Raw genomic sequence first — 27,289 nt, 5'->3', positions numbered from 1 at the left:
CTGCTAAATGAAAAGTGACGAAACCGGAGATTTAATTCTGCCAATTTGTTGCCGAACACAATTTGCCTGCAACTATTGCTGATCACTTCTCAGAATTGGCAAAAAAAATGTTCCCTGACTCAAAGATTGCATCGGTAAGTTCATTTAATCGGTTGACCTTTTAATTTATAATTGGACACATAAACGAATAGGGATGGGAATTGATAGGATTTTTACGATTCCGATTCCATTATCGATATTGCTTAACGATTCGATTCTTTATCGATTCTCTTATCGATTCTAATTTGGGGGGAAAGAACAAACGTTTTGATTGGCATCGAGTTTGTTTAATCAGAAGTCACAACCTTGCAAACTCACAACGAGATCAAAAGAGGCCCAAAGCCTCAATGTTAACTATGGCAATAAGTGGCAAATACACAAGAATGTGTAACATTTTACTGAAACATTTATCTAATAGAAATAAAAAATATTGGTATATATTGGCAGATAGGTTTTTGTTCTGCCTTTGGCAATATGTGTTAAAGCAGGGGTCCCCAAACTTTTTCCTGTGAGGGCCACATAACTTTTCCCTTCTCTGATGAGGGGCCGGCGTCAGTTTGTTACAGAAAAAGTGTGACGATTGCAGAAGTGCATAAATGTAAAAAAATATTGTTTTTCAGAAAGCCACAATCAAATAACCCTTTCTGGATTCTTTATAATAATAATAATACTTAATAATAAAAACACTATTAATTAAATAGATAATAACCAAATAACCCTCTCTGAATTCTTCAAGGAAAAGGCCAGAAAATAAATAACACGATTGAGAAAAAAAAAAAAAATTCAAAATGGCCGGACCAAATGTGGAGGCGGGCCGTATTTGGGCCGCGGGCCGCAGTTTAAGGACTGCTGGAGCGCGCATACACCCAAAGAAGAAATGCCGCATCCAAGTGAGTGAGAGAGGGAAACACTTCTACGAGCCTACGTTCTTTGTTAATGTTAATATCTACAGAGGCAACGCATGTATGTATCATCATTTGTGTTGTTGTTGTTGTGTTTCCACTCGCGATCGGACACTTAAATCCAGTTGTGTAGTGGTTTGAACGATGTGCTAATGCTAGCGAACGAATGCTAACCATACTGTTATTAGCAGCTAGTCATCGCTGATTTACGTTGATGCAAACCTGTTTGTTATTGGGGACGAAATTGATTTGTTTCATTTCTATTCTTAGTTTCACTCTTCAAGTGATGGTTGAATAAAGTCAGCAAATTATACCAACGTCTTCTGCATCGTCATTTGGGAGTTTAGCTAGCTGTATTGCCGGGACTTTTATTTTTTATTTTTATAAACAGGACTGAGCCTTAGCCTCTCTGTGAGGACAGCGCAATCGTATTCCCTCCCGATGCAGTTATCTCCACCTTGCAATGACTGCAAGTCACTTTGTTGTAATTTTTCCTCGTGAAGTGAAGACACACTTTCGAGCGTTTGAACCTACGTGCTGTCATTGTTATGTTTATGGCTGCAATGCTCGTGCTTACCCGTCGTAACCTTTCATTTTCACACTCTTTCCTGGTGAAGTGTAGTCAAACTTTGGAGCGAGTGGTTCTTGGCGCCATGCTAGTTTGATGCGTCTGGACAACAACACACGTCACGACGCAATACGCGTCTTTAGGAATCGTTAAAGGGATCGTTAAGGCTTTTTCATTGTGATGTCGAGGCCTCGAAACACTCGGAACCGGTTCCGAATTGGAATCGGATTTCGATTCCCATCCCTATTAACGAACTACCTTCAAGTCAAAATAAATTGCGAGCCGAAGTGCCATGAAGTGCAGCCATCAAGACATGATAGAAATTGCCAAAAGTGCTACATACAATTATAACAAAAGTCACTGTTAAATTTGAGTAATCAGGATTAGAGCTGCAGCTATCGAATATTTTAGTAGTCAATTAATCAATGGACTAGTTAGTTTGAATAATCGAGTAATCTGATAAGGAACATGAAAAATTAAAATAACTGAGCGGAACCTCAAACGGGATTTAAAAATAAATAAATGAGGATCTATTTACAGCAAAAGAACAATTGGCTAATTTACATAGAAAAGGTCCGCTAGCTTAAATGCTACAAAATGCTTAAGTTTTTTTTTTTTTGACAATGCTCTTAACAAAAGGTTCAGACACATATTCCCACAAAAAATGTCTCAATGTACCTATAAACTAAATTATGAATGCATAAAAAAACATTAGCTCAAACAAAAACATAGCTTACGTTGCTCTTAACAGGGAGCAGTTGGATTCATCCATATGCAAAGAGGCAGACCAGAGGGCAGTGTATCCACCCTAATTAATAAAACTAAACCAGTTCAATGCCACTTTAATTAAACAAATACTCAAAGCAACAAAATTTAATTTGAATATTTTTTTTCTAATCGATTACTCGAGTTAACCGAATAATCGTTGCAGCACTAATCAGGATGTAGCTGAAGAGATTGGTTGTTCTATGATGGTTATATGTTACAATATTACCAATAAATTGATGTTATTTTAAAAAATGAGTTTTATTTTTGTTTCATATTGCACGCTATATACAAAGTTGTAAGATTAGTCACCAATTTGTAAGGGCATACTTCACTATTTGTAAGATTGCCAACGGCCTCGGGTTGACATGTATGTAAAGCTGAACAACATCACGTTTAGTGAGGACAGAACACGTCATTTTAACAAAGTAGTATCAAAAATAAGATACTGTTTGGTTCAATAAGGTATTGTTTATGCAACTAAAAAAACGACTGGAGGCAAAATTGTGGAGGAGACTCTGGCGTCGTAAAGTCGAAATTCATTTAAACTTGCTGTTCCGCCCAAGACTGCCGTCCACATCTCACTTTCGCCGAGAAGTCCCTTCCCACTTATGCGATGAATGGGTTACCACTGAACTCTTCACACTAGGCTGCCGCTAGTTTGAAGCGGCCTTTACAATCTGGATGGCCAAAAAAATAGATTTTGGCTGCCAGTCTGAATAAGGCCTTCGTGTCGGTAAAAAAATACACCGTATTGGCCTAAAATATAAGACGGTGTTTTTTGCATTGAAATAAGACTGAAAAAGGGGGGGTCGTCTAAAATTCGGAGTCTAGACATTATACCCATTCACAACGCTAGATGGCACCAGATATCATTGAAGCGATGTTCTCTCATGACTGATCTCAGCTACTCTCAAGTTTAACCGGTTTGCATTATTTTATTGGAATTTTGTTGTTTTATCACAATAGATTGGCTTCTGGTTTTTGAAATGTAAATAAACCTTTCATTTACGAATGTGATTGCACTTTAGTTTACATATTTAAATGTTCAGACATTAAGATTTGAATGAGGCAAAATAACATTCTCTCAAATATATTGTTATAAACATTTGTTTCAGATGTACTGTAATTATTTTCTGTATAAAAATTAATTTGGTGTTCAAAAAGTCTTTTTCAAACTTGAGTCTTGAAAAAAGGGGGTCGTCTTATAATCAGGGCTGTCATATATTCGGGCCAATACAGTACAACATGAAAATCATAGCGGGAGAGTAACCAAAGCTCGACTAGCAAATCACATGATTTTTTTCCATTTCCAGTATCCCGCAGACGTCACTATGAAAGAGCTTCACCCTCAGAAGCCCGATCCCCTCCACGTTAAACAGGAGGAGTCGGAGATGCCGTACATCAAACAGGAGGCGGAGCCAGAGACCCCCAGGATTAAAGAAGAACAGGAAGAAGAAATCTCCAAGTTTCCAATGACTGTCATTGTGAAGAATGAAGAAGATGAAGGTCCAAGCGAAGAGAGCGGAGTAGCGAAACCTTCGGGCGACTGCGCATTTCAACACCCGACAACAAAAGGAGAGGGACGATCGCAACCTGACGGTTTGTTAGCGCCGTTCTCGGACAGTGACGACGTAACGTCACACTCTTCTGATTTTAACTCTGATGATGAGGACAAAGACTTTGACTCAAATGCTTCAAAATCCTTAAACAAGTCCTCATTGAAAAGAGACACAAAAGCAGTTGGGAAACCTTTTACCTGCTCAATTTGTGATAAAACATATTCCACGAAATGGCACTTAAATAGACACATGCATACGCACACCGGGGAGAAGCCTTTTGGCTGCACAGTTTGTGGAGAACGATTCGCTGAGAAGGGAAATTTAAACAGACACGCGCATACACACACTGGAGAGAAGCCTTTTCCCTGCTCAGTTTGCCATAAAAGATTCTCTCAGAAAATACTGCTAAACCATCACACAAGAACACACTCCGGAGAAAAGCCTTTTGTCTGCACAGCTTGTGGTAAACAATTCACTGAGAAGAGAAGTTTAAACAGACACACACGCATACACACTGGAGAGAAGCCTTTCGCCTGCACATTTTGTGATAAAAGATTCACCCAGAAGGTACAATTAATACGTCACACAAGTGCACACTCTGGGGAAAAGCCTTTCGCCTGCTCATTTTGCGATAAAAGATTTTGTAGGCAGCAACAGTTAACAAGACACACACAAACACACACTGGAGAAAAGCCTTACCTCTGCACAAGTTGCGGTAAGAGATTCCTCGAGAAAAGGGATTTAATCAATCACACAAGAATACACACTGGAGAGAAGCCTTTTGCCTGCTCTCTTTGCGATAAAAGATTTTGTACGAAGGTAGCGTTAACAAGACACACGCGTAAACATACTGGAGTGACGCCTTTTGTCTGCACGTATTGTGGTAAGAGATTCACTGAGAAGGGAAGTTTAAATAAACACACAATCACACACACTGGAGAAAAACCTTTTGTCTGCTCAGTTTGCCATAAAAGATTCTCTCGGAAAGAAAGGGTAAATCGTCATATGAAAACACATACTGGAGAGAAGCATTTTGCGTGCTCGCTTTGTGATAAAAGATATTTCACAAAGGCAAATTTAAACATTCACACAAGAATGCACACTGAAGAGAAGCCTTTCGCCTGCTCTCTTTGCGATAAAAGATTCCGTCAAAAGCATACGTTAACAACACACACGCGTACTCACACTGGGGAAAAGCCTTTTCTCTGCACAATTTGTGGTAAAAAATTCACCCAAAAGGTTCAATTAATACGTCACACAAGGGCACACACTGAGGAAAAGCCTTTTCCCTGATCAGTTTGTGGTAAAAGATTCACCCAGAAGGAAGATTTACACAATCACGCAAGAAGGCACACCTGGGTTTCCCCTAGGATTTTTTTAAGCTGTGGTGGTGGGCTGCATCGGAGTCGGACAGCCTCATCATGTCGTGGCATGGCCAAATTGCTTCATAGCATGACAAAGGATAATTTTTTTCCCCCAAGAAGAACCATAACAAAGATCTATTTAAAATATTTCATTAGCCAGGGTAATGTCCTAGCTCTCAACTACGGTACATGTACGTCAAATGTAGAGCTGAAACGAATACTCGAGCAACTTGAGTAACTCGAGCTTAAAAACTGATCCGAGTAATTTTATTCACCTCAAGGAATCGTTTAATTTTGCCAGCTCTAAGCATCCTGTTTTGCCCGGACTACTTTTAATGCGGGACAACGCGCTGACGTTACGTGCGTAGAGGAAGAAGCAATAAAAAATAAAAACTTACCACATCCGACAGCCACTACAAACTACGCCGATGTGGCCAAAAACTATGCCCGCATGATGCTAGTTTGGTCGCAGGTAGTGTCCGATGCGTCTCATAGATATCGCATGCATTTAGGACGAGATGCGAAATGACACTCGGCCGTGTCTGGGCAGCGTTAGTAATCAGCCAGCACCTTTAAGCAGTAGACTTCTCATCGCTAATAAATATAACGTTACTGTCACTACTCACGTAACGTTAGCCCTTCGGAGGGCTAGGTTTCTATTGATTTTGACCACTGTCGATGCGTGGCTAATGTGTCTTACATGCAGGTTTTATTTAATCTGTAAAAACACAGCGCTGTAGAGTGATGAGGGTGTAAAATTAAAACATAATAAAGCTAACTGTCAGTTTTAGCTCAGTAGTCATTGCTGAATAAATGTGCTCCAATACAACAGGTATCATACATTTATTTTGAACACTGCAAAAACTCAAAATCCTACCAGTACTTACAGTTTAGACTCACTTAAAACTTAACTTAAAAATAGCTTGACACAAATGGAAACTAAATTGAAACACGTGGGAAAAACACTTGCTTTCATGTGATGTGTGTTATCAAGCGTAATTACATTTTTAGGTAAGAAATATGTTATATATATATATATATATATATATATATATATATCAGAGGTTGCGCTAGACTTTTTCATTGTCTTTCATTTTGACTGACAGGGTCATAAAAATCCAGTCGTAATGTATTTTTACCAGTCACTTAAATTTTTAAAATGATAATAATGACATATTCAATAGCAGTGTTGGTCAAAAGCGGTGCGTTACTTAATCAACTCTGAATAAATTGAAGAAACTACCAGCCATGTTGTGTCTACTCTCTGCTCTGTTGATTTGTCATCCAAGACTCGGGGTGCGTTCAGGTTTGAGAATAGCACACGTACTTCTGACTCCAAGCTGTTTGTCCCTGCTCATTCAATTTGGCTACGTTCACACTACAGGTCTTAATGCACAAATCCGATTTTTTTGTCATATCTGTTTTTTTGGCGTGCCTTTGTCCATTGAGACCATTCAAGTATCACGCATGCGCTCTAATTCGCAGTCCGACACGTGCCGGTGCGCAGAAGCATCAAAACAAATGACAAGTCATCCGTCATTCCAGGGCTATCATATTTTGCTTTTCAAAAGGAGGACACAAATAACAGACATAAATAATCCCCGTTTAGGCTTATATTCACAGTTTATATGGATCGATAGCATGCACGCACTGTCCGTGCATGTCACACACACACATACGGGCAGTTTGCCCCGACTCTCCAAGACGGGCTGCAGCCAGACCCCTCTCCCGACTCTCCGCCGTGTAGGAAATGTTGAAATATAGCTCACATAGGGCAGAGAGAAAACCGATCATTCTCATGCTTATCCTTAACCCATTTTTATTTTTTTATGACTAAAAGCCGTGTTCACTGAAAGCTAGGCGCTAATAACGCACAGCTGAAATCGGATTTGGGACACTGGACGGTACAGACCGCCGCGACAGTCTGGAAAAATGTGGCCCCGATCGGATTTGAACCACATACAAAAATGACCCAGATCGGATTTGAAATGGTCCACTTCTATGTGACTTGTTCCGTACAGACCGTCAAGTTAATGACTGACTCGAGTCGGAAAATCACGAAAAAATTGCATTCGTGCATTAAGACCTGTAGAATGAACGTAGCCTTAGACAATGCTCTCCAGAGCTTCCTAACGTTTCCGTGTTTGCTACACCTGAATGCTAGTTCGGACATTTTTCCGAGTAAGGCCATCGACGTCCTGCATCAAGAGAGTCAATAGCTAATTAATATGCTCACTCGCCATCCTGTGGTCTGGGGCGTGAATTGCAACCTGTCAAAATGACGGATGGACTTCAGTTTTTTCCGTCACCGTTTTAAAAAACCGGTCAACGACGGAAAATATTCGGTTAGCGCGACCCCTGATATATATACATATATATATATATATATATATATATATATACACATTTACAGTGCCTTGCAAAAGTATTCGGCCCCCTTGAATCTTGCAACCTTTAGCCACATTTCAGGCTTCAAACATAAAGATATGAAATTTAATTTTTTGGTCAAGAATCAACAACAAGTGGGACACAGTCGTGAAGTGGAACAACATTTATTGGATAATTTAAACTTTTTTAACAAAGAAAAAACTGAAAAGTGGGGCGTGCAATATTATTCGGCCCCTTTACTTTCAGTGCAGCAAACTCACTCCAGAAGTTCAGTGAGGATCTCTGAATGATCCGATGTTGTCCTAAATGATCGATGATAATAAATAGAATCCACCTGTGTGTAATCAAGTCTCCATATAAATGCACCTGCTCTGTGATAGTCTCAGGGTTCTGTTTAAAGTGCAGAGAGCATTATGAAAACCAAGGAACATACCAGGCAGGTCTGAGATACTGTTGTGGAGAAGTTTAAAGCCGGATTTGGATACAAAAAGATTTCCCAAGGTTTAAACATCTCAAGGAGCACTGCGCAAGCCATCATATTGAAATGGAAGGAGCATCAGACCACTGCAAATCTACCAAGACCCGGCCGTCCTTCCAAACTTTCTTCTCAAACAAGGAGAAAACTGATCAGAGATGCAGCCAAGAGTCCCATGATCACTCTGGATGAACTGCAGAGATCTACAGCTGAGGTGGGAGAGTCTGTCCATAGTCGTACACTGCACAAATCTGGCCTTTATGGAAGAGTGGCAAGAAGAAAGCCATTTCTCAAAGATATCCATAAAAAGTCTTGTTTAAAGTTTGCCACAAGCCACCTGGGAGACACACCAAACATGTGGAAGAAGGTGCTCTGGTCAGATGAAACCAAAATTGAACTTTTTGGCCACAATGCAAAACGATATGTTTGGCGTAAAAGCAACACAGCTCATCACCCTGAACACACCATCCCCACTGTCAAACATGGTGGTGGCAGCATCATGGTTTGGGCCTGCTTTTCTTCAGCAGGGACAGGGAAGATGGTTAAAATTGACGGGAAGATGGATGCAGCAAAATACAGGAACATTCTGGAAGAAAACCTGTTGGTATCTGCACAAGACCTGAGACTGGGACGGAGATTTATCTTCCAACAGGACAATGATCCAAAACATAAAGCCAAATCTACAATGGAATGGTTCAAAAATAAACGTATCCAGGTGTTAGAATGGCCAAGTCAAAGTCCAGACCTGAATCCAATCGAGAATCTGTGGAAAGAGCTGAAGACTGCTGTTCACAAACACTCTCCATCCAACCTCACTGAGCTCGAGCTGTTTTGCAAGGAAGAATGGGCAAGAATGTCAGTCTCTCGATGTGCAAAACTGATAGAAACATACACCAAGCGACTTGCAGCTGTAATTGGAGCAAAAGGTGGCGCTACAAAGTATTAATGCAAGGGGGCCGAATAATATTGCACGCCCCACTTTTCAGTTTTTCATTTGTTAAAAAAGTTTAAATTATGCAATAAATTTTGTTCCACTTCACGATTGTGTCCCACTTGTTGTTGATTCTTGACAAAAAATTAAAATTTTATATCTTTATGTTTGAAGCCTGAAATGTGGCGAAAGGTTGCAAGGTTCAAGGGGGCCGAATACTTTTGCAAGGCACTGTATATATATATATATATATATATAATAAATAAGGTCTAGAAGTTTTTTGAGTGAAAGCAGTGAATTTTTTTTCTATTCACATCTTAGATGCAATTGTTGGCTGTTTTCAACAACGTACATCGAAAATAAAGACATTGATTGACTGAAAATGGTTCAATATTGGATTAAATGTCTTTTTTTCTTCATGTATATGTATAATTGCTCTTTACCTAAAAAAAAAATGTTTTATCCGATTACTCGATTAATCGATAGAATTTTCAGTCGATTACTCGATTACTAAAATATTCGATAGCTGCAGCCCTAGTCAAAAGTGTAGCTGATTACAGCTACAATACCCCAACGTAATATTTTTTTTCTCGTCGCAATGATATGTAGTCCTTATTTTTCCTTTTATTTGGCTCTAATACAGTGTTTTTCAACCTTTTCTGAATCACGGCACTTTTTTACTCAGTGTGAAACTTGAGCCTGTTTAGATGAACACAAAGCCGATATCCTAGCAGGAATCATCGTCAACAGCTCTGTCTCTGTTATTATTTTTTTTATTGCAGTTAGGCTTGAAAAGCTCAGAATTATCAGACAGAGGGACCTAAGCAATGTCTTTAACCGCATCAGGGCTGAGGATCTCGCTGACAATAGCTTTGCAGGTAGGTAGTATTATGGTCTCTGTCACAGTGTGGGACTTTTTTGGTTACTGGCTTTGAGGGCTTTCTCAAGGCGAACAAAATAGTCCATCGACTAGTTTTGAAGTGACGGATGTTTCGTTTGGAGATGGCGTTTAGGATAGCTGCTCGTGTCGCGTTCAAGGACTGCTTGGATTTCTAGCCGTCAGCCATTTTGCTGTCCTCGACAATGTGTTGGAATAAAATACAGGAGGATTGACGGTTGTCACAGATGGATAAAATGGAAAGGACACTTTCGTGTATATTGACTCTTGATGAGTCTAATCAAATGATGTACAGTAGACGTGCTGTGGTCCACATTGTCGCAGACAGCAAGGTTGCTGATGGCTAGAAATCCGAGCAGTTATTGAACAATTGACCAATATTGACCAATATTTCCCTCACCTGGACATGACTGCAACTTTCTATCTAATCCTTCCTTCCTACTGCAACTTGGGTCGTCGAATTGAAAAAAAAAAAAAAAAAAAGAAAAGCGGTATAGGATTATTTCTCGCGGCACACCTGACGATCTCTCAAAAAAAACACTGCTCTAATACATACGACTAGGGCTGCAGCTATCGATTATTTTAGTAGTCGATTAACCAATCAACTAGTTAGTACGAATAATCGAATAAGGAACATGAAAAATTAAAATACCTTGGATGAGCCCCAAACGGTAAAAAAAATCTAGAATCTATGTACAACAAACGAACAATTGGCTAACTTACATAATAAAAGTCTGAAAGCTTAAATGCTATAAAATGCTAACGTTTTTTAAACAAATGGTTCAGACTCATATTCCTACAAAAAACATTACGAATGGATTAAAAAATATTAGCCCAAACAAAAACTTAGCTTACGTTGGTCTTAACAGGGAGCAGTTGGATTCAGCCATGTAATATGAGGCAGACCAGAGAGCAGTGTATCCACCCTAATCAATAAAACACTTTCAAAATAAACCATTACAACACCACTTTAATTAAACTAATCCTCGAAGCAACAAAATTTGAATATTTTTTTCTAATTGAATACTCGAGTTAATCGATTCATCGTTGCAGCGCTACATACTACAGTACCACAACAATAATAATCCATCTGTTAACGGACCCTCATCCGTTGACAACTTAAATTTTTTCTAAATACTTCAAAATGCTCATCTGAAATTACACCCGGCTACATCAGCAACAAACAAATGCTATGCTAGGACGCGACGATTCGGGTCAAACGCGCCATACAGAACATTTTTCAAATGTCCCAGAGCTCGTGAAACTTGAAAAAACGTGGGGGGGGAAGCGCATTTATTAAGATTTAGTCAGCCATAATTGCTTATATCCAACTGTCAAAACAGCCTGATAGCACAGATAGAAGTACGCCTGCCCTTCTGCAATTGGATGCGTTGTTGACGCAAGCGCGGTGGTGCTCTGAAAATGAAGCAAGGCTCTATTTTGGGCCCCGCCTCTCAGCGCGAATTCATTCAAACTTTCCGTTCCACCCCAGACCGCCGTCCACTGCTCACTTTCGCCGAAAAGTCCGATTCAAATTACGCAATGAATGGGTTGCCGCTGAACCCTTCACACGAGGCTGCCGCTAGTTTGAAACGGCCTTAAAAAAACATCTAATTTGCAAGGCGTAGCAGCTTTTATTTTGGTGTAGCGGTGCGCCACAATCTTGTTAATGTAGGGGAAACACTGCACTTCTAATTTACGTAGGACTTACTGCTTTTCACAATTTTACTTCTGATTGTCAACAATACTTTGATGCGTCCCTTCTTTTTGTTGCGGTTTGTCCATTTTCCAAACTTTATCTGAATAGTTTCAGGGAACATTTCTTTATTCGTCTTTGGCATTGTAATAATTTGAAATCTGCTTCATTGTGATTTTACTGGACCTTTTTAAGATTATTTTCAAATATTGTTGTTCATTACTGACTGACCTACTTCCTTTTTTGTAAACTGATTTTGGCGCCCTGCTCTATAATATGGGTTGTATTTACCAGTACTCTTTGCATTGCAAGAATTTAATTAATTGGACGACTATGGTATCATGCCTACAATAAATTATAATAAAATAGCATTGTTTCTGGCAGCCCTTTTAATTTTCATCTTAGTCTTTTAGACAAAAATACCGGTAGTCATATTTTAGTCATTTCAAAATGTGTTCACCTTCATCTAGTTTTAGTTGTCGATTACTCAAAACGTTTTCATCTGTACATTTTAAGTTTTATTGCGAAAAACAAAAGGTATAAAACAATTTCGAATAAACATTGACAACAAGCACATAGTTTAGCGTCTACAAGGAGAGCGCCCGACTTTGTGATATTACTTACTCGGCAGGAAAACTACATGATTTTCAATTAATTAAACCCATCATGCTAAATTGTCCAATCATAAAACTCCCTACATCATACCTGTCAACCCAAGGCCATTGGCAATCTTACAAATTGTGACGTATGCCCTTACAAATTGGTGACTAATCTTAGAACATTTTATATAGCGTGCAATATGAAACAAAAATAAAACAAAATTATCGCGTTGACGGGCGTTAATTAATTTTTCAAATTAATCACGTTAAAATATTTGACGCAATTAACGCACAAATGCCCCGCTCAAACATTTTACAATGACAGCACAGTGAAACGTGTACTTGTGTTTTTCGGAGTTTTGGCTCCCTCTGCTGGCGCTTGGGTGCGACTGATTTTATAGGCTTCAGCAACCATGAGCATTGTGTAAGTAATAATTGACATCAACAATGGCGGGCTACTAGTTTATTTTTTGATTGAAAATTTTACAAATTTTATTCATACGAAACCATGAAGAGGGGTTTTAATATAAAATTTCTATAACTTGTACTATCAGTTATCTTTTAAGAACTACAAGTCTTTCTATCCATGGATCGCTTTAACAGAATATTAATAATGGTAATGCCCTCTTGATTTATTGTAATAATAAAGAAATACAGTACTTATATACCTTATGTTGATTGGATGTATCCATCTTGTCTTGTCTTTCCATTCCAACAATAATTTACAGAAAAATATGGCATATTTTATAGATGGTTTGAATTGCGATTAATTGCGATTAATTACGATTAATTAATTTTTAAGCTGTAATTAACCCGATAAAAAATTTTAATCGTTTGACACCCCTAATAAACATATATTTGTTTCACTGAAAAAAGATTTATCATGAGGACATATGGGTCAAATTTTGGCAAGACAATATTTTTGTCGCCTACAGAAAGTAGTGTGAAAATTGAGCAAAAATGTACTTCAAATACAAAAATATGTTACATAACAAGCGAGTTAACTAGTGAGATCCAAATTACGATAGAGCACCATCCTGCTGCAGAATGTGTCCCTTTTTATGGTTAGGAATGTAAGAGGCAGCTAAGATTTGTTGATATTTCAGACTATTTATGTTGCCTTCCACCTTGTAGATCTTTTGCACACCCCTACACTGGATGTAACCCCAGACCCCAATTTTCCCACCACCAAACTTCACTGTTGTGTGGCAAAGGGTAGATTTTTCAGATGAATCTTCCATTGAATTACACCACAGTGTCCGCTAATATTGCAAGATACCTACTGGAGCCCGCATGGATCCGAGATCACTCAGAAAATAGTGATGTTTGGTGGTGGTAAAATCATGGTCTGGGGTTACATCATAACATGGGCAACATAAGTAGTCTGCAATATCAACAAATCTTAGCTGCCTCTTACATTCCTAACCATAAAAAGGGACACATTCTGCAGCAGGATGGTGCACCATTGCATACGTCAATCTCTAAATCAAAGTTCCTCAAGGCAAAGAAGATCAAGATCCTTCAGGACTGGCCAGCCCAGTCACCAGACATGAACAGGATGAAAGAGGAAGCATGGAAGACGAAACCGAAGAATGTTGATGATCTCGGGAGGCATACAAGACTGCTTTCTTCGATGTTCCTGATGACTTCATCAATAAATTGTATGAATCCTTGCCGGACCGCATGGATGCAGCCCTTCACGCCCATGGAAGTCCTACAAAATATTAAATTTGGATCTCACAGCACCACTACTTAATCCGCCTACGTTACGTAACATATTTTTGTATTTGAAGTACATTTTTTTGTTCAATTTTCACACTACTTTCTGTAGGCGACAAAACTTTTGACTTGCCAAAATTTGACCTTAATGTCTTCATTAAATGATCAATGTTTTTTCAGTGAAACAAATATACTTTTGTACATTCAACATAATATGGGAGGGTCTTAGCTTTCATATGAGCCATTTCTAAAACCAATTGAATAATTAAAACTCAGGTTATTAGCAATTGTTTCTACAAAGTGGATAAGCGACAAGACTTTTGTCAGGGACTGTAGTGTCTAATTAAAAAAGTCATCAGCAGACAAAAATATAAAACATTGCAAGTTTTAGTTTCTCTAAATTATAAATGAACACGTTAAGGAACAACAAATTCAAGTTTGTGGACAGGTTTTTGTTTTGGCAAACACAGAAGACTCCAAATGATGTACCTGCTCCATTTTACAATTTGTAAGCCAAATATGCTTATGAGGCCACAGGTGTTTATTGTTTTCGGGTACAACATCAGAGACCAGAGCTGGGAATCTTTGGGTACCTAAAGATTCGATTACGATTCAGAGGCTCCGATTGGATTGTAAAACGATTATTGATGCACCCACCTCCTTTTTATTTATTTTAGGGCTGTCAAACGATTAAAATTTTTAAGCGAGTTAATTACAGCTTAAAAATTAATTAATCGTAATTAATCGCAATTAATCGCAATTCAAAACATCTCTAAAATATGCCATATTTTTTGTAAATTATTGTTGGAATGGAAAGATAAGACACATGACGGATATATACATACAACATACTGTACATAAGTATTGTATTTGTTTATCGTAACAATAAATCCACAAATGGCATTATTAACATTCTTTCTGTTAAAGTGATCCACGGATAGAAAGACTTGTAGTTCTTAAAAGATCATTTTTATAGTTACAAGTTATAGTAATTTTATATTAAAACCCCTCTTCATGTTTTCGTTTTAATAAAATTTGTAAAATTTTCAATCAAAAGTAGAGTTAATATAATAATAATAAGAATAAAAATAACAATAATAAAGATAGTGACCAAAGTCGAAGTTTTACGTGTATTTTGATTAGCTATTTTGATATGGAATGCCTGTTCATTTTGAATTGTTGTTTAACTGTGTGTCAGAATAGGGCCTCATGACTATAGACTGAAGTGCTTTTCTTGTGAACATTATTTTTTTGGGTGAGATAGGAATATTATTTTTGTTGTGCTTATCTTACCCAAAATACAACAAGAGACACATAATTGCCAGTAAAAGAAAGAAAACTTACCGAAATATGTGTGGAGAACAAATAGCAATTTGCATTGCATTGTGAATACAGCATGAACGTTTCACAACTACTGATTCTCCCACGTTTAGAAGAAACAACATGAGTATGGAACGGCGCTGCCCCCAAGTGGCCGGTGGCGTTCACTTCACTCTTAATGTCCATAAATGGCCTCATTGTAATTTGTTTGAGGCAATGTGCAAGCGAGTCATTTAGTGCATGCGTTAATTGCGTCAAATATTTTAACGTGATTAATTTAAAAAATTAACGCCCATTAACGCGATAATTTTGACAGCCCTAATTTTTTTTTGTTTTGTTTTTTGAATGTTTTGTACATTAGTTCCAAAATTGTTCAAAAATCCTCTCAGGCTAAACCTACTATTTCAATATCAAGTTAACATATAACAGTAAACAAATATACAAAAATAACAGTAAATAAAAAACTCCAGTCCCCATTCTGTATCAGCAGCTTTAAACTACATTCAATTAATTTAATGTTGTGAATCAACTTTTACAGTTGTTAAAATTGCTCCCGTTATTCCATAATTTCCCTTCTGTCTACTTTTGTCAAAGTTTTAAAACTATTTCATCATTTAAAGACGGATTCAAGACAAGATTCTGCTGATTTACGAGTATTTTAGATAAAAAGTTAAATAGGTTCGCTGCAACAGAGCCTTCTAGAGAGGTCTACTGCTTTAAGATGGCGGCTGTTTACTTACGCTGGAAAGTCTGTCATTTCGCATCTCTGTTCAATAATACATGTTCTACCACTGCCGACGTAGTCTTTCATTTTGCTTCTAGTTCTACTTATACTGTATATAATATCTACTGTAGCCGTATGTTTGTAGCAACTAGCAACTGGGCGTTGTTTGCAGTGTTGTTAATAACGGCGTTACAAACGGCGTTATTTTTTTCAGTAGTGGGTAATCTAATTAATTATTTTTCTCATCTTGGCAACGCCGTTAACGTTACTGAGGACGGAAAGGCATGCGTTACTATGCGTTACTATATTGGTCGAAAAGTCTGAGGGAGACGGACTCACCGAGACGACAGAGCAGAGCAGGAGTAGGGAGGAGGCAAGAAAGTTGTGACGCCGAGCAAACGCGATGCTAGGTAGCTCCAATAATACATGTTGTAGCCGATAGCAAGTACAAACTACGCCCGCATGTTATGGTAGATATGGTAGACATGGTAGATATCACATGTACTGTACGTAGATAGAACTAGATGCAACATGACAGACATGGCACTAAATGAGTTAGTAGACAGCCGCCATCTTAAAGCAGTAGACTTTTTAGGACGGCTCTGTTGTAGAGAACCTTCCTAGCGAACCTAAGTAACTTTTTTTTCTAAAATACTTCTAAATTGGCAAAATCTTGACTTGAATCTATCTTTAAATGATGAAACAGTTTTAAAATTTTCATATGTCGAAAGTAGAGAGAAGGGAACTAATGCAATAATGGGAGCAATTTTAACAACTTTTAACAGTTGATTCAGGGTAAAGGGTAAATTAGGGTAAAGAATTGGGCTTGGGCCAATTGTACCAAAAACCTTCACAAAAAACTTCACATAGTGTGGCCAATGCTTTTTTAAGAGGGAAAAAAAAAAAAAGTAATTATCACCAATTACTTTGCCAAGTAACTAATTACTCTTACATTCAGGTAATTGAGTTACTAACACAATTACTTTTTGGGAGAAGTAATTTGTAACTATAATTAATTACTTTTTTTCAGTAAGATTAACAACACTGGTTGTTTGTAGCGGCTGTCGGCCGCAATCAGGTATGATTGTTTTTTTATCTAGTGGCATGAGTTGAACATGATATTTACTCTCGGTCCGTTCCTCATTGCGTCCCAAAGACGGCACTGACTGTGTTTTACTTCCGCTTTACCTGGTATAATTCAATAATCGGAATTTGGATATTTGTGAATCGTTCTCGTATCTTCCACTGCCGAATCGCGAATAATCTAAGAATCGGAAATTTTGCACGCCTGTTGCCACTACCATTTTACAAAAGCTTTTCAACCCTTTTTCTTGTTTGTTGTTTTAAGTACTTTTTCTTTTGTCTCGATATACAACGTAAAAATGACTTTAACTTGTTTATCTGAGTATATTGTTTCTCACCAAATTGTCATCTACATGAACTGTTTTTGAAGGAATTAAGCTTTTTCAGCCAATTGGTCCAGAGCGTCATGGTGGTTCATTTGCTCTTAAGTGGGCCCAAGAGGTCAACAGTGTTGAGAATTCTATAGCTATTTGTTTGGGAAAATGAAATGAATGTGCTTGTGTTACTATACGGGCAAAATGCAACAAGTGCTATTAGGATAATTTTTTATTCACAAATAATACTTTTCCTACAGTGTTTGGATTTAAATGGTTTCTTTTTCACTAGTATAGTTAATATTTTTTCACAGACCAGAATCCACAAAGTGTAAACTGACATTCCGTGCCATGACTGAAAATCATTCAATTCTGAGTGAAAAAATTGTACACAAATGAAATATCAGCCGATCCCTGCCAAGAGTGTGATTTTTATTTTTTTTTTAATTCTGTGTCCCGCAGACGTCACAGTGGAAGATCTTCACCTGGAGAAGCACGATCCTCTTCACGTTAAAAATGAGGACTCGGAGATGCTGTACATCAAACAGAGGGCTGAGCCAGAGACCCCTAACATTAAAGAAGAAAAACAGGAAAATGAAATCCCCAAGTTTCCAATGACTGTTATTGTGATGAGTGACGAAGATGAAGCTCCATGCGAAGAGAGCAGAGCAGCGAAACTAGGGAGCAGTAACTTGTTTCAACGCCTGACAACAAAAGGTGAGGGACGATCGCCACCGGATGACCTCTTAGCGCCACTCTCGGACAGCGACGACGTAACATCACACTCTTCTGACTTTAACACTGATGAGGAGGATGTTGACTTTGAGCAAAATGCTTCGAAACCCTTAAAAAAGTCATCGCTGAAAAGCGACGCAAAAGAATGCGCGGGCGTGAAACCTTTTCCCTGCTCACATTGCGTTAAAAGATTTTGGACGAAGCAAGAGGTAACAAGACACACGAGAACACACACTGGAGAAAAGCCTTTTGTCTGCGCATGTTGTGGTAAAGGATTCAGCCAGAAGGGACATTTAAAAACACACACACAAACACACGCTGGAGAGAAACCTTTTGTCTGCTCTCTTTGCGATAAAAGATTTTGGACGAAGCCAGAGGTAACAAGACACGCGAGAACACACACTGGAGAAAAGCCTTTTGCCTGCGCATTTTGTGGTAAAAGATTCAGCCAGAAAGGAAATTTAGATACACACACACGAACACACACCGGAGAGAAGCCTTTCGTCTGCTCTCTTTGCGATAAAGGGTTTTGTGCGAAGGATGACTTAAAAAGACACATGAGTAAACACACTGGAGAAAAGCCTTTTGGCTGCGCATTTTGTGGTAAAAGATTCAGCCAGAAGGGACATTTAACAACACACACACGAACACACGCTGAAGAGAAGCCTTTCGTCTGCTCTCTTTGCGATAAAAGATTTTGGACGAAGCAAGAGGTAACAAGACACACAAGAACACACACTGGAGAAAAGCCTTTTGTCTGTGCATTTTGTGGTAAAAGTTTCAGCCAGAAAGGACATTTAAATACACACACACGAACACACACTGGAGAGAAGCCTTTCGTCTGCTCTCTTTGCGATAAAGGATTTTGTTCTAAGGATGACTTAAAAAGACACACGAGCACACACACTGGACAAAAGCCTTTTGGCTGCGCATTTTGTGGTAAAAGATTCACCCTGCAGGGAAATTTAAAACAACACATAAGAACACACGATGGAGAAAAGGCTTTCGCCTGCTCTCTTTGCGACAAAAGATTATGTACGAAGCAAGCGTTGAAAAAACACAAGAGTACACACACAGGAGAGAAGAATTTTGTCTGCTCTCTTTGCGATAAAAGATTCTGGACGAAGCAAGAGTTAACGAGACACACAAGAACACACACTGGAGAAAAGCCTTTTGCCTGCACATTTTGTGGTAAAAGATTCACCCTCCTGGGAAATTTAAAGATACACTCAAGGACACACGCTGGAGAAAAGCCTTTCGTCTGCTCTCTTTGTAATAAAAGATTTTGTTCGAAGCGAGCGCTAGCAAGACACACGAGTGCACACACTGGAGAAAAGCCTTTTCTCTGCACATTTTGTGGTAAAAGATTCACCCAGAAGGGAAGTTTAAATATACACACAAGATCACACACTGGAGAGAAGCCTTTCGTCTGCTCTCTTTGCGATAAAAGATTTTGTAGAAAGGAAGAGTTGAAAAGACACGTGCATACACACCAGGTAAAAGGTTCACCCAGAAGAGAGAATTAAATGATTCCGCAAGAACACACGTCAAGAAAAAACCTTTCACTTGCACCATGTGCTATAAAAACCTTCTTTTAACCTACAATTGGGGATGCCTGCGTCCCCTTGTTTTCTGTGGGCTATAGCCAGTGGCACAGGAAGTGGGGTGCTGCAGCACCCCCAGGTTATGGGGTGTTGAAAGTGTTTGGATAGAATCTCGTTCTTTTTTTGTTAAAAATAAATCATAAAAAAATATCGAAACAATAGAGTATGTAACTTTGGGGATTACATATATATATACACAGGGGTGCACATAAGTGGTCCGCATACGCACATGCGTACTGGACGTAGACAAACGCGCTGGCCCTCAACGGCTTCCATACGCTTTTGCGTACCGATGGCTGACCACTGTATTTGCGGCGGACACGAGAAAATAACTTCTCAAAATGTCGAAGGGGCAGGCCACACTGAGTAATTACTTCCGTGTTCCCCCACCCCCGTCAAAAGACAGACAGACAAGAGACGTCACCGGAGCTACCGAAAAAAAGGACTTATGCTGAAAAGTGGCTACAGGAGGTACCATGGGTAGAAGCAAATGATGCTCGCACGGAAATGCGGTACAAAATGTGCCGTGAGAATCCCAATGTCGCCGATAAGAGCAGCGCATTTTATGTAGGGTCAAAAAATTTCAGCCATCCAAACTTTGAAAAGCACGAAAAAAAACAGAGCATGTGGCAATTAAGCAAACTATCGATGTCAAACAGGACCCCACTCGCCCTATGGACAAGTGGTGGAATAGGGCGGAATAAAGGTAATGAACAGCGACATGCACTGACAAACATGTTTTTGCTCGCATCTTACAAAGCTAAACATGCACGTTCAATGAGGTCTTATGAGGAGGACATCCCACTTTTAAAAAGGCTTGGAGTTAATGTGGGAGCCGCATAATGCTCTTTATTTTGAATTGGTGCTTTTTATTTCTTTGCATTTCACTTCAAAGTAGTGGTAATTTCGTTGTGCCAGTTGATGTTAATCAAGCATTAATTGTTAATATAATTAATTAAAGGTAATTGGCTCTAAGTAAAGCTTGTCATAAATTTATCGCATCAGGCGGGTCGGCTCTCAAGCTCAATGAGGACCAAGTCACATCTCCAGGTCCTCCTCTGAGAACCTGGGCAAAAAATGTATGTGCACCCCTGTATATACAGTACTGTATTGGCTCGAATATAAGACGGCCCTGATTATTAAACGACCCCCTCTTTTTCAAGACTCAAGTTTGAAAAAAGAAAAAAGTTTGAAAAAATGGAGAGTTCTGCCAAAATGTCTTACACTAGTCCTGTAAGGGGTTGAGTTTGACACCTGAAGTACTATCGTGTGCTTTCAACATGTTTTGTTTCAATTCAGTCAGACAGAACATACTAAAAATACCGTAGGAAAATACTTTAACGTAGTAATATCAAATAAGAGTGGTATAAATACGCTACGTGACTCCAGATCAACACTCTGCTTTAAGCTACCACAAGAAAACACATTGCAAGTATGGAAGGGAAATACACGCAAAAAGTATTTTTAGGTAATGAAACGGTAATAAAATACTCAAGAAAAAGAAAAATAGTACGTACTCACCGCCGCTAAAGAATGTGCCTAAGCGTCACATATTCAGTAGCACGAGCCTGCTGTACGTGCCGTCATGACATTTTAGGGTTTTTGGAGACTTAGCATTTTGCGGTCTGCTCTCAGGGTGAACTTGCTTGGACGGCCAGACCTGGGCATTTTGGCAGTTCTTTTGAATGTCCTCCACTTGTATACTATTTTCTGGACTGTGGAATGGCTGATTTTATATTCCGTTGAGATCTTTTGAAATCCCTTACCACACTCATACGCTTCTACAATCTTCTTTCTGAAGGCCTCAGACAGCTCCTTTGATCTCACCATGGTGTTTTGTCTCACTTCAACAGTCGGTCACTGTTGAAAGTATTGTGCGTTGAGGAGTGGGGCAAACTTTTGTCAGACTGATGTCAAACCCCGGAAGATGGCTACAAAAAGCATCTTACTAAAGTTATTTCATCCAAAGGGGGTAATTCTAGCTAATAGGTGGTATGGTGTCCTAACTTTTTCCTCTGTTAGAATATGCATTTTTGTTGATATATTTGGTACAAATAGTAAAACAATGTTAATTTTTGTAGTTTACCTGCAATTAAATCACTTTATTTTCCAGAGATAAAGAAAAAAAAAGATCAGACATTGATATGTAAACATTTCTTAATAAAGGACTGAATATTTCATGGGTTGTCCTAATTTTTTTCACATGACTTCAAAGGATCGCAATATATCGGCAGATGATATTTTTTCCCCCAACTCTACTAATAAGTAAAATACTCAGACAAAAAAAGGGCTGCCATTGACAGCAATAGACGTCCAATAAATATATTAACTTTTGTTCATTCGCTAACGCCCCCCCCCACTTCAATGAATGGTTGTCTACAAGTGATAGGCTAATGTAGATTCACAACATAAGGATGACTAGACGCCACACGATTGGACGTCAACTCTGGCAAATCACGTGATTTGTTTTTTTATCCTGTGTCCCCCAGACATCATAGTAGAAGATCGTCACCCTGAGAAGCACAATCCCCCCCACGTCAAACAGGAGCGGGAGTCTGTGATGCAGTGTATCAAAAAGGAAACCCCCATCATTAAAGAAGAACATGACGATGAAATCACCATATTTCCATTGACTGTCATTGTGAAGAGTGAAGAAGATGGTGGTCCAAGCGAAAAGCAGAGAAGAGATGTTGTCTTTGACCAAAAGTGTTCAAAATCCTTAAACCAGTCATCATTGAAAAGAGAGACCAAAGAATACGCGGGTGAGAAACCTTTTGCATGCTCACTTTGCGATAAAAGATATTGTCTGAAGCCACAGTTAACAAGACATAGACGGACCCACACTGGAGGGAAGCCTTTTGTCTGCTCACTTTGCGAGAAAAGATTTTGTATGAAGCATGAGTTAACAAGACACATGCTACGACACACTGGAGAAAAGCCATTTTCCTGCTCAATTTGTGGTAAAAGATTCACCCAGAATGGTCATTTAAACACACACATAAAAATACACACTGGAGAGAAGGCTTTTGACTGCTTACGTTGCGATAAACGATTTTCTCGAAAGCATGATTTAATAAGACACATGCGAACACACACTGGAGAAAAGCCATTTGCCTGCGCATTATGCGAGAAAAGATTTTCTGACAAGAATAATTTCGAAAGACACACACGTACACACACTGAAAAAAAGCTTTTTACCTGCACGCTTTGCAATAAAATATTTTCTCGGGAGAATCGTTTCAGAATACATAACTGTACGAACAATAGAGAAAAGCATTTTGCCTGCGGACTTTGCGATGTAAGATTTACCACGAAGCAGGGGTTAACAAGACACAGCCGTACATGCACCGGAGAAAAACTCTTCTCCTGCTCAGTTTGTGGTAAAAGATGCACTGAGAAGGGAAATTTAAAGAAACACGCAATGACACACACAGGAGAGAAGCCTTTTCCCTGCTCCCTTTGCGATAAAAGGTTTAGTTCGAAGCAAAAGTTAACGAGTCACATACGAACACACACTGGAGAGAAGCCTTTTAACTGCTCACTTTGCGATAAACAATTTTCTCGGAAACAAGCGTTAAAAAGACACACGTATTCACACACTGGAGAAAAGCCTTTTCTCTGCTCAGTTTGCGGCATAGGGTTTTGTTCGATGCAGAAGTTAACTAGTCACATGCGAACACACACTGTAGAGAAGCCTTTTGTCTGCTCAGTTTGTGGTAAAAGTTGCACTGAGAAGGGAAATTTAAAGAAACACGCTATGACGCACACTGGAGAGAAGCCTTTTGCCTGCTCCCTTTGCGATAAAAGGTTTAGTTCAAAGCAAAAGTTAACAAGTCACATACGAACACACACTGGAGAGAAGCCTTTTAACTGCTCACTTTGCGATAAACAATTTTCTCGGAAGCAAGCTTTAAAAAGACACACATATGCACACATTGGAGAAAAGCCTTTGCTCAGTTTGCGGCATAAGGTTTTGTTCGAAGCAAAAGTTAACTAGTCACATGCGAACACACACTGTAGAGAAGCCTTTTGCCTGCTCACTTTGCGATGAAAGGTTTAGTTTGGAGCAAAAGCTAACAAGTCACATGCAAACACACACTGGAGAGAAGCCTTTTGACTGCTCACTTTGCTATCAATGATTTTCTTGGACGCAAGAGTTAAAAAGACACATATACAAACACTGAAGAAAAGGTTTTTTTCTGCTCAGTTTGCGGTGAAAGATTCATTTGCAAAGGACGTTTAGAATTGCACAAAAGAAGCCACATTGAGGAAAGTTTTCCCATTGCAGTGTGTGACAAAACATTCAGGTTTTTATGGTAAATGGTAAATGGTCTTATACTTATATCGCGCTTTTCCACATTTCAAGGCGCTCAAAGCGCTTTACACTACATCACTTATTTACAGTGGGAAAAGCATACAAAATTCCTCAATCCATTTCATTTGAACCTGTTTTGGAAGAAAAATCCAGCAATGATTTTGCAGGTACTTTTTTTTTCCCCAGACCATTTTAGTATTCTTAATACCTTTTATTTGGATGAGTTGGGCTCCTTCTCTTGCTGTTGAGGCTTTTCCAAGTCTTTCTTAATGCTTTTGGCCATTTATTTTTTGAGTTCATTTGAAATACATTGACGCTGCTCCTCCCTTTGTTGTTGCTCAATTTTCAACATTATTTCAATAGTTTCAGGGGAAATTTTAGTCTAGTGCATTTCCAATCTGATTAGTAATAGAATTACTTGACCTTATTATTATTATTAAACATTTTTGTTCATTGCTGACTTCCTTTTTTGTGAACAGTTTTTAAAGCTCTTTTCTATAAATATGTGACCTCTGTGAAGTTGGCCCCCCATCATACTCAAATTTATAGGGCTGCAACTAACTTATTTTCACAATCGATTAATCGGCTGGTTAATTAAACGATTTCTCTAAGTTGTTTTAGGCATGTTGTAAGTAACAATGAAGTAAAAATGGATGACTATTTCCTTAAAAAAAAGATTCCTGACTTAAAAGTAGTCTACAACTGTATCGATTATCAAATCCGGTGGCAAGTATAGTGATCCCTTGCTACTTCGCGCTTCAACCTTCACGCCCTCAGTCCATCACTGATTTTTTTATTTTAATAAAAAAAAAAAAAAACAGCATCCTTTTTAAGAAGCTAGTTTAGACAGTAAGATGTCCGAAAATTGGCAAAAAAATTGAGTGAATTGTTGTTTTCTAAAGTAAAAGCAGATTTTCGTTCATGTCCTACTTTGACTTAACAAAAATATAATGAAGAAAAGCTATAAATGTTATAATTTTAAAAATGTAGACCAGTTTAAGGTGAAATCGATTGAAATCATCGATTAATCTGTTATCAAAATAGTTGTCGATTAATCGATTAATTGTTGCACCACTAAAAAAGATGTCAGGCGTTTGTGCTTGTTTGTACTGTAAAAAGTTTAATTTGTGCCCCTATCGTTTTTGAGATACATTTGGTCCCCAGTACTCTGCTTACATGATTTCAACTTCGCGATGCCGGAGTCTTGTACGCTAATTTATCTCCAGTCTTTTTTTTTTGTTTTTTTTTGTCGCATAAACATTACCTTGAAAATTTCTAAAGCTGTCAATCACATATGTACATATATGTTCAAAACAACACACATTTTAATAATAAAACACTTGACACAAAATAATTGGTGTTCAAGCGTCCATCTAGTCTGATGAATAGGTAAATTTAGTAGATTAAATGAGCATAATTTGGCAACAAAAGTCTGCTAACTATAAGGCTACGAAATTAGGGCTGTCAAAATTATCACGTTAACGGGCGTTAATTAATATTTTAAATTAATCACGTTAAAATATTTTACGCAATTAATGCACATGCCCAGCTCAAATAGATTAAAATGACAGCAGTGTAATGTCCGCTTGTTACTTGTTTTTTTGGTGTTTGGCGCCCTCTGCTGGCGCTTGGGTCCAAATGATTTTATGGGTTTAAGCTCAATGAGTTAGCATGGTGTAATTATTGACATCAACAATGGCGAGCTACTAGTTTATTTTTTGATTGAAAATGTTACAAATTTTAATAAAACGAAAACATTAAGAGGTGTTTTAATATAAAATTTTTATAACTTGTAATAACATTTATCTTTTAAGAACTACAAGTCTTTCTATCCATGGATCGCTTTACGAGAATGTTAATAATGTTAATGCCATCTTGTTGATTTATTGTTATAATAAACAAATACAGTACTTATGTACCGTATGTTGAATGTATATATCCGTCTTGTGTCTTATCTTTCCATTACAACAATGATGTACAGAAAAATATGGCATATTAATAGATGGTTTGAATTGCAATTAATTAATTTTTAAGCTGTAATTAACTCGATTAAAAATTTTAATCGTTTGACAGCCCTACTACGAATGCTATTTACATTTCTCATAGCAAATTGCTCACACATAAGTCCACAAACTGTAGTTCTGCCCTTATTTGATTTTTTAATTGATTTATTTTGAGCAAAAATAACAAAATAAAACGAGTGGTTGACAACAATGATAACAGTAATGTTGATTATAACAAAAATAATAACAAATACATATGCAGCTCGAAAAGGAGTGGGAAGAAGCCGAGCTTCTTTGGGTCCCACCTACAAATTCACTTCTTAAAAATTCAGTAAGAATACAGTCACTTCCCAATATCGTCCACTTCATCACTATCACTACCACCGCCATCGTAATCACCGCTGTCCCCATGTACTGACCGTGCATTCAAGAGTCGTAATATATGTAATAACAGATTTACTGGTGCTCAAGGTGATAGCCATTGTTCTTGAGATGTGTATTATTCATTAACAAATGTTATTAGTGGACTTACTGCCTGAGGGAGGCAACGCCCAGGCAACAGGACCACCTATTGCTTCGCGTCTTCACTGTGCATTAAAAGACAAGATTTGGGAACTGTGCCAAGGGGTTGGCCTCCAGCACCAGAGCTCCAGTTATGAATGCGTAGACATATAAACCTGATTGCATACTAGTTTTTATCTATATAGATATGTATAACCATTTATTTTTACTATCACCATCAGCACCAGCATTCTATCTTACTCAAAGTATTGTTTATAGCAACAAAATCTGGAATCAATTATATCCGAGCAATAGTGACAACACAAACAATGAAAATGACAGTTATGGCTACAACAGCCATAATAACAGTAATGACATCAATGATGACAACAAGACACTTATACGACAACAATACTAATCATATTGATTACACCGATAATAATAGTTGTAGTAATCATATTAACACCAATATATATATCAGTAATAATACATATAAGTAACTATCACATATGTAATAATTACTATACATAATATGTAATATATATTTATATACAGTGGTATGAGAAACTACCTGAACCTTTTGGAATTTCTCATATTTCAGCATAAAATCACCATCAAATGTGATCTGATCTTTTTCAAAATCACACAAATAAAATAACAGTGTCTGATTTAACCAAAACCACACAAACATTTATATGTGTTCATATTTTAATGAGAATAGTATGCAAACAATGACAGAAGATGGAAAAATAATTAAGTGAACCATCAAATTTAATATTTTGTG

The 27,289-nt window shown here is 38.1% G+C and overlaps 1 protein-coding gene across 6 annotated transcripts in view; it reads left to right on the top strand.

The window, feature by feature from the left end:
• LOC130915065 (oocyte zinc finger protein XlCOF6-like) overlaps nt 1-27,289 on the top strand; it is a 58,025-nt gene that overhangs the window by 7,507 nt on the left and 23,229 nt on the right. For 3 of the 6 annotated variants that reach the window (XM_057834787.1, XM_057834778.1, XM_057834768.1), the window contains 2 exons: nt 3,591-3,876; nt 17,810-21,849. In XM_057834787.1, coding sequence (XP_057690770.1) covers nt 3,591-3,876; nt 17,810-19,608 — 2,085 coding nt within the window. In that variant the 3' untranslated portion in view covers nt 19,609-21,849. Of the gene's footprint in view, nt 1-3,590; nt 3,877-17,809; nt 21,850-22,175; nt 25,826-27,289 lie in introns of those variants that run through there. The other 3 variants (XM_057834812.1, XM_057834795.1, XM_057834803.1) reach the window with 3 other exon arrangements.

Source organism: Corythoichthys intestinalis, chromosome 1 (assembly GCF_030265065.1).
Source record: "Corythoichthys intestinalis isolate RoL2023-P3 chromosome 1, ASM3026506v1, whole genome shotgun sequence".
NCBI lineage: Eukaryota > Metazoa > Chordata > Actinopteri > Syngnathiformes > Syngnathidae > Corythoichthys > Corythoichthys intestinalis.
Note: the sequence above shows the minus strand (reverse complement) of the source record. Positions and strands in the feature narration are given on the sequence as shown.